General features: G+C 47.3%; 1 protein-coding gene across 1 annotated transcript; it reads left to right on the top strand.

Moving 5' to 3' along the window:
• Positions 1-996: 996 nt before the first annotated feature.
• ISX (intestine specific homeobox) lies at positions 997-7,025 on the top strand. The gene is made up of 4 exons (XM_039914043.1): positions 997-1,081; positions 3,481-3,632; positions 4,543-4,659; positions 6,000-7,025. Exons 1-4 carry the CDS (start codon positions 997-999, stop codon positions 6,237-6,239), a joined length of 594 nt encoding a protein of 197 aa, XP_039769977.1. The 3' UTR covers positions 6,240-7,025.
• The last annotated feature ends 1,339 nt before the right edge of the window (positions 7,026-8,364 follow it).

Consider the following 8,364-nt stretch of genomic DNA (forward strand, 5'->3'; position numbering starts at 1 on the left):
TTCTGGGAATGAGCTTCACTAGTTGTGAGCCTTCCAAAACAGAGGCTAGATCTGACACTGTGTTCTGAATTACAAAAATTGTATGATCCGGTCAATTTGTGTTTAACTACAGAACTAGTGAGTGTGTGACAGGGGTCAATAACACTAATAACAGTGGTACTTAATAAGTGCTTACTATGTGCCATTTGAGGTAGATACAATACAATCAGCAGGTCCTGCCCCCCTCCCCCCCCAAATTATTTGGGGGTCATAATGACTGGCTCACCAGATTGTAAAGTCCTTAAGGGCAGGGAATATATCTACTTACTCAGCTCACAGGAAGTGCTCAATAAATTCCACTGACTGATTAGGTGATCACTAGTAAAGAGAAGAAAATTCCTGCCTTTAAACATCTTTGCAAGACTAAAAAATGTACATTTTTCAGTACAGAGAGGTGAATACCTTTGCACACACATATATGTTCCCCGCCATAGGGAAACGTTCACCTACCAACCTTATTATCCAGGGACTTGTTATCCAGTTTATGGATTATTCAGCCCTTTATCTTCTCCTCCGCCCCGGCCTTTGACCTTTTCACTGCTCGTTAACTCTTCCCCAAGAAGATACCCAGGGGAGATGAGAGGGGAAGAATTTCAAACTAATTTTGCTACTGGGTACTTCCAGCAAGCCCCTCTCAGAATCGCACCCGGCGAGTTTCCAGTCCTCTACCAGTTTCGGCTTCGGGAGGGAGAATCGAGTAAAGGCCTACCCGTTCCATTCCTAGCTTGGGCAGTGGCTAACGAGTGGAAGGCCATCTGTTACAAGTCAAAAACTCACCTGTGCTAGGCAGCAGCGGCACGAGAGAGAGTTAAGGGCAGAGATTCAGGTTTACTGTGAGGAAGAAGGCACTGGTAAACAACCTCCAGATTTTTACCAAGAAAACTCTGTGGATACATTACCGGAACATTTGCAGATGGAGGTGGGACATTCTGGGAGAAATGCGTGCATGGCGTCGCTATGGGTCGGAGACGATTCTACGGCATTAGACGAGTTCTAGCAGAATGCAGAGAAACGAAGGATTTTCGGTGGCGGGGTAGAGAGAGTGAGTAAGTTGTGCCGGGGTTAGTAGTGCAAATGAGGTTTGCCTTGGTCGGAAACAGATTTTAGTTTTGTCTGGAAAGGTTTCTAAGATATTAAATATTAATAACAGCCCCTTACCCGCCCCCACCCCCCAGAGGCCAAAGCAAAGGTTCATTTTGGGAACTGAACACTAATCATCCCATGCTAACTTGTTCCCTGGTGTCTTTACAATTAGTTGGTGTAAATCACTGAAAAAAGGAAAGCTGTGAATGGCTTCCTGCTTGACCCCATACAAAGGGAACCTGATCATCAGTCATTTCAGATTGCCTCCCAGGGTCAGTCTGACTGTAGCAAGGCTAGAACCTGAGCCTTTTCACACTTTAATTTCCCAAGTTCAGATAAAGGCAGAGTCCCAGCTGAGACCTCGGGCCTTGCTAATTCTCATCCCTTCAGGTGGCAAATTCCATTCCCATGACTCATAAATCATACTGGGCCACCAGGTCTTGGCTCCCCAGTTTGCAAAAAGTTGCAATATGAAATCCTTGTGACCTTTTCATCTCTTATGGGGAGAAGTCCCGTGGAAACACATGCTAAAATCGAGCCGCGGATTAAGAAGCAACATGTCTAGTGGTTAGAGCACGGGCCTGGAAATCAGAAGGACCAGGGTTCTAATCCCGGCTCTGCCTCTGGTCTGCTGTGTGATCTTGGACAAGTCACTTCACTTCTCTGGGCCTCAGTTACCTGGTCTATAAAATGGGGATGAAAACTGTGTCTGTGTTTTTCAAAAAAAATCTCCCCCATCAGTCCACAGTCTAGCAAAGGCAGGGGCTGTGGGTTTTTTCGTTTGTTTTTTTAAAGGTATTTGTTAAACGCTCACTAAATATATCTTCATCACCCTATTTATTTTGTTTATTTTGTTTAATGAGATGTACATCACCCTGATTCTATTTATTTGCCATTGTTTTTATGAGATGTTCTTCCCCTCGACTCTATTTATTGCCATTGTTCTGGTCGGCCCGTCTCCCCCGATTAGACTGTAAGCCGGTCCAAGGGCAGGGACTGTCTCTATCTGTTGCCGATTTGTACATTCCAAGCGCTTAGTACAGTGCTCTGCACATAGTAAGCGCTCAATAAATACTATTGAATGAATAAATACTATTGAATGAACTATGTGCCCGGGACTGTACTCAGTGTTGGGGAAAATACAGCTGATCAGGATGGACACCGTCCATGTCCCACATGGGGCTCATTGTCTTCATCCCCATTTTACAGAGGGGGTACCTGAGCCACAGAGAAGTGAAGTGGCTTTCCCAAGGTCACACAACTGACAGGTGAAAGAGTTGGGATCAGAACCCAGGTCCTTTGGTCTCACAGGCCTGTGCTCTATCCACTAGGACACGCTGCTTCTCAGACTATCTCTGATTCTCTTGCAGTTCCCCAAAACAATGCTCTGCACATATTAGGCACTCAAAAATACTGTTGCCGATGATGACATTAGAGGTCATTTCTTAGGGCCTTATCATCTCAACCCCCCACTGTGTGGCCTTGGGCAAGCAACTTAACTTCTCTGAGCCTCAGTTACCTCATTGGTAAAATGGGGACTAAAGCTGTGAGCCCCAGGTGGGACAACCTGATGTCCTTGAGAAGCAGCGTGGCTCGGTGGAAAGAGCACGGGGTTGGGAGTCAGAGGTCATAAGTTCAAATCCTGGCTCTGCCTCTTGTCAGCTGTGTGACTGTGGGCAAGTCACTTAACTTCTCTGTGCCTCAGTTCCCTCATCTGGAAAATGGGGATTAAGGCTGTGAGCCTCACGTGGGACAACCTGATTACCCTATATCTACCACAGCGCTTAGAACAGTGCTCTGCACATGGTAAGCGCTTAAATACCAACATAATTATCATTATTACCCCAGCGCTTAGAACAGTGCTTGGCATATAGTAAGTACTTAACAAATACCATAATAATGACTATTATTATTATTATTAGATGGTACATCAATTCAAGGAAATTAAAGGCTGAATCTCACTTCTCTCACCAGGTGATTAGCTACTTCAGTGGCATAACTAGAGAGAGGCTGGACGGGCCAGAGAAAAAAGTTGAGAGGGAAGGAGGGAGAAAGGGAGAGAGGGAGAGTAGAAAGGAGGAAGGAGAAAGGGAGGAAGGCAGAGAGGAAGGGAGGGAGGAAGGAAGGGAGAGATGGGGAAAGGGAGGGAGGGAAAGAGAGAGGGAGGAAAGGAGGGAAAGAGTCAGGGAGGAAAGGCTGGAGGTGGGATGGGAAGAAGGGAAGAATGGTTGGTGGCAAGGAAAGGGGAGTAGAAAGAGAATGAAGATGCGACAGGGAATAATATCCCCCCACCCAAAGTCAGAAGCGGCCGAGGCTGCCGAAGCCAACGAGCCATTCTTGCCTTGTGCTGCGATGCAGATGACAGGAAGAGCAAGCGGAGGGCCCGGACCACATTCACAGCAGAGCAGCTTCAGGAGCTGGAGAAGATCTTCAAGTTCACCCATTACCCGGACATCAACATCCGCAACCAGCTGGCCGCCAAGATCAACCTCCCAGAGGCCAGGGTGCAGGTAAGAGCCTCGTGCCCCGAAACCCCTGCACTCAGACCTCCCGCCACCCCCAATTAATAACAACAACAATAATAATGATCAATAAATGATATTTATTGAGCACGAACTGTGTGCAGAACAATGTACTAAGCGCTCAGGAGAGTACAATATAACAGAGTTAGTAAACACAGTCTCTGCCTAGCAGGAGCTCAGAGTTATTAATAATAATAATATTGGAATTTAGCGCATACTAAGTGCCAAGAACTTTATTACGCACTGGGATAGATAGAGGATAATCGAGTCAGACCTACTCCCTGTCCCCAGATGAATGAATGAAGTCAGACCTACTTCTTGTCCCCAGATGTAAAGCTCAATCAGATTTTTTGAATGCTTACTGTGTGCGGAGCATTGTACTAATCATTTGGGCAAGTACAATGGAACAGATGTGGTAGACACATTTCCTGCCCACAGAGAGCTTACAGTCTAGAGGGGGAGATGGAATATCAGCATTCCACCCACCTAGAGTAGGAAGCAGTCGCCCGTATTTCCGCTTCTAGGCATATACACTCATCTCTCTCCTTCCTCTCTCTTCTTGCCTTCTCCCTCTCTTCTAGATTCTTCCAAAGATCTGTCCGTAGTGAAAGCTTCCCTCATGTAGCAGCTGGGTCTCTGTGGTCAGTCCAGATCTGACACCAAAGCTATCTGCACCCCCAATTCGGGCCCCTGGTCTATCCCTCCTGCCTCCTCCAAGCGACCCTTGAGCATCAATAGGGCAGGGGGAGAGGAACTACAATTAAGCAAAATGCAATGGAATCAAGAAGGAAGAGGCAGAGGGAAGAATTTTAGATATCCGTTTCAGAGAATCATTCCTTCGCCATGTTCTGACACTTTTCTCCTCCCCTCCTCTCCCTCTCTACCCGGTTCCCTTCAGATCTGGTTCCAGAATCAACGAGCGAAGTGGAGAAAGCATGAGAAATTTGGTAATTTTGGTGGCCTGCAGCACTTGACCGAAGTGGACTTTATCCCAGCTCCAAAGCCAGACATCACTGTAAGTAGAGAAGGCGCCATTTGTGGAAAGGGGTTGATGAGGGCGAGGGCGAGGGCGAGGGGAGGAAGAGGGAACTGGGCTAACCCAGAAAATGCCCTATTTGCCCAAAAGTGCAATTACAGAGATGGGGCCTAAGCTCAGTGATAGCCATGCTGCTCCAGAACCTGGGCACAAGGAAATCTGGCCAACCTTCAGGGAGTTGATTCTCCATGCTGGGGATATATCCTGTCAACTTCTTCCTTCTTGGTGAGCAAGTCATCTTCCGGTAGAGAAGCAACGTGGCCTAGTGGATACAGCCCGGGCCAGAGAGTCAGAAGGACCAGGTTTCTGATCCCAGCTTCGCCACTTATCTGCTCTGCGACCTTGGGCAAATCACTTAAATTCTCTTTGCTTCAGTTACCTCATCTGTAAAATGGGGATTATGACTGTAAATCCCTTGTGGGACATGGATTGTTTCCAACTTGAGTAACTTGTATCTGCCCCTGTGTTTAGTACAGTGCCGGCCACATAGCACTTAGGAAATGCATTTTTAAAAAATCAACACAGTCCCTTTCCCATATGGGGGCTCACAGTCTAGGAAGAAAAAATCGGTATTTCATTCCCATTTTACAAATGAGGAAACTGAAGTATAGAGAAGTTAAGTGAGGGGGCACTGCTGTCCCATTCCCTTTCTGGGAACTCAAAATGGTCTCCATGATCCTGGATTTCTCCCATCCCCATGATCTCCACAGACTCTTTCTGACCTCCCCAGAGAGAACTCTGCATTCTCTCACCCACATCCTTCTCTGTTCACCCTCCCTCCACCCACTGCCCTCCATCGAATTACCAATTGAGCCTTTCTCAAAAGGAAAGTCACAGTCTTGCCAAACTTGGCCCCATTCTCCGTAAGACCCATTCTTGTTTTTCAAGTCCATTCCTTCTTCTTCTCTCTTTCTTTCTTTTTTTTAATGGTATCTGTTAAGCGCTTACCTTACGCCAAGCACTTTTCCAGAGTGCTGGGGTAGATGCAAGCTAATCAGGTTGGACACAGTCCGTGTCCCACATGGGGCTCACAGTGCTAATCCCCTTTTTCCAGCTGAAGTAACTGAGGCATAGATAAGTGAAGTGACTTGCCCAAGGTCACAAAGCAGACAGGTAGCGGAGCCAGGATTAGAAACCACATCCTTCTGACAGCCAGGCCCGGGCTCTATCCGTCGGGCCGTGCTGCTTCTCGTGCTGTTGGCTACTGAGCTCTAGCCAGTGGGGATGGGAAGAAATGGGAATCTCCAAGGAGAACTTTGGACCCAGTGTATCCAAAGGAGGGTTGGCATTTATATTATTTTTCTCTCTTTGTGTAACAGGTTCCCGGCTTGATACCCAGGTCTCTGCCTAGCTTGGCTCCCCCCTCTGGATATTACCTTCCAAACCAAGGGCAGCTGATGCCCACCTGGTTCCCACCCAACATCCTCCCCTTCGTCCCATTACCTTGGGACAGTCTGCCTTTACCCAGCACTCATTTCCGATTTGAAAATCTCCCCATCTCCAGCATCCCTCTACCCCAGAATCCCGAATGGGGCAGAGTATGCACAAGGAATACGTAGAAAGAGGGAGGGTCCTCTTGGCTTCGACTGCCAGCCCTGGACCTCCACTTACAGCAGAGGGGCCCAAGAGCCAGCCAGAGAATCCAAGCCCGGCCGAGACCTACCGTACAAGAGCCAGTCAAAGGACGCAGCACTGCAACACTCCCTGAATCTGGAAGATAGCTGGTAAAATTCCAAGGCGCTGGAATATTCTCCACTGAACCAACTGCCTCTGAAGAGCTGGGTACGAGTGTTTATGGAGGTGGGGAACAGTACAACGATTCTCAGAATAAAGTCTTTCACTTCTTTTCTAAGACCCAGCAGATTCTCTTGTCCCGAATACGGTCTGGGCAAGCAACAGTATTTTGAACAAGACTCCGGAGGGGCCTATTCAAGGGGTGGAGTGTTTTTCCACCAATCAGGAGACTTGATGGATTGGACCTAACGACTGACAGGGATCAATAGTCTTCCTTGTACCTTACAGATTGGTATTGTATCCATTTCCGTGGATGGGGACGGATGGGGGTTTAAATGAAATCATTTAGGTCAAAAATCAAGTTCTACTTCAGTTGTGTTTTGGTGGGGTCTTTTGGCTTGTTTCTAATTTAAATAAAAAGCACAGAACGAGCTTTTCCTTTGGGTGCAGTGGTATCGAGAAAGCGTTCATTCGCTGGGCTACATCCCGGCAGCGGAAGATATTTGAATGGAAATCTGTTTGGGGAGTTGTGATTTCCACAAAGTCAGGAATCTTTGAGTTCCAGAGGCAGAATTTTTAAAGAGAGAAATTGACTGAGGCGGAAGCAAGATAAAGGCCATACATTTTCCTATTCTGCTTTGTTTCTGTTTTTATTTTAGTACTCAAAATGCTCCTCTGTAAAAATACCAAGTAAGTTTATCCATCAGACCGCCCCTTTCTTTCCTCTTTCTGCCCTGTATACTCTCTCCTTTGCTTTCTCTCTCACGGTTCCACACATCCTCATTCCCTTCCGCTTGAAAGCGGAGTATAGAACCTCACATTTCTAAAGGCTGAGATGGCCTCCTTACCTCCTGCCTTCGTTTCCTCTTCTCCCTCTCCCCTCTGCATCATCCTGACTTGCTCCCTTTATTCATCTCCACTTCCAGCCCCACGGCCCTTATGTCCATATCTGTCATGTATTTCTTTATATTAGTAGCTGTCTTCCCCTCTACACCGATGCTCGTGATGGGCAGGGAATGTGTTTATTGTTACACTGTACTCTCCCAAGCGCTTAGTACAGTGTTCTGCACACATTAAGTGCTCAATAAATATGATTGACTGACCGACTGACATGGTGAACTCAGGTCCCTGTGGACATCCATAGTGACTGGAAAACATGACCATTAAATTCATTTCCAAGAAGATGGTTTAGTGAGCATCTGTTCTCGCTGGCAACTGTCCACACGGATTGTTGTGGCCCGAAGTAGCGGTTGAAGACAATTGAGAGCCACGGGGCATCCACATTCACTATGATAAGCAATCGTTGGAGAGTTGCTTTAGTGTTGGCAGATGGAGAAAATGGTGCCCTGTTGGAGAAAACAGACAATCAAGCAAGATCACGTCCCCCACTGGAACCTATAGCATCTATTACATTGTCTCGGGCCTCAGACTCGACAGAGGGTGCTCCATTAATGATGGACTCTCCTCAGATGTGCTTCAGTCATCAGGCTTAGACCCACCTGAAGGAATGGATTCTAGCCTTCAGGCTATCGTGCCTGCCAGGCATGTTCCCACTGGGCTGTCTCATAATGTAGGTTGTCTTCCCATTTATATATAGGGAGAGAGAGTAGGTAGGGGAGAGAGAGAGAGGGAGATTAGGTGCCGTGCTGTGGGTTTAAAATAAAGCACCATAGGAAAAGTTCCCCTCCCCCCCACTTACTAGGGCCCTTTTTCCCTGGCAGCCCCAAACCAAATGGCATTTGTCCTGTACCCAAAGCATACTCTTTGTTTCAGGAAGCAATCCTCTCTCTTTACCCCTGCACCCAGCTTCTTCCCAAATGAGGCCCCATTTCTATGGGTTGGCAGTTCCCCTGCTCCCTCTCTCAGGGTCTGGGACTATTTGTACCTTCCCTGGGCCTCTAGATTAGTGGCTTTGTCAACCTGTAAGGCCCGTGAATGATCCTAAGTGTT

The sequence above is a fragment of the Ornithorhynchus anatinus genome, chromosome 14, assembly GCF_004115215.2.
Source record: "Ornithorhynchus anatinus isolate Pmale09 chromosome 14, mOrnAna1.pri.v4, whole genome shotgun sequence".
In the NCBI taxonomy this organism is placed as follows: Eukaryota; Metazoa; Chordata; class Mammalia; order Monotremata; family Ornithorhynchidae; genus Ornithorhynchus; species Ornithorhynchus anatinus.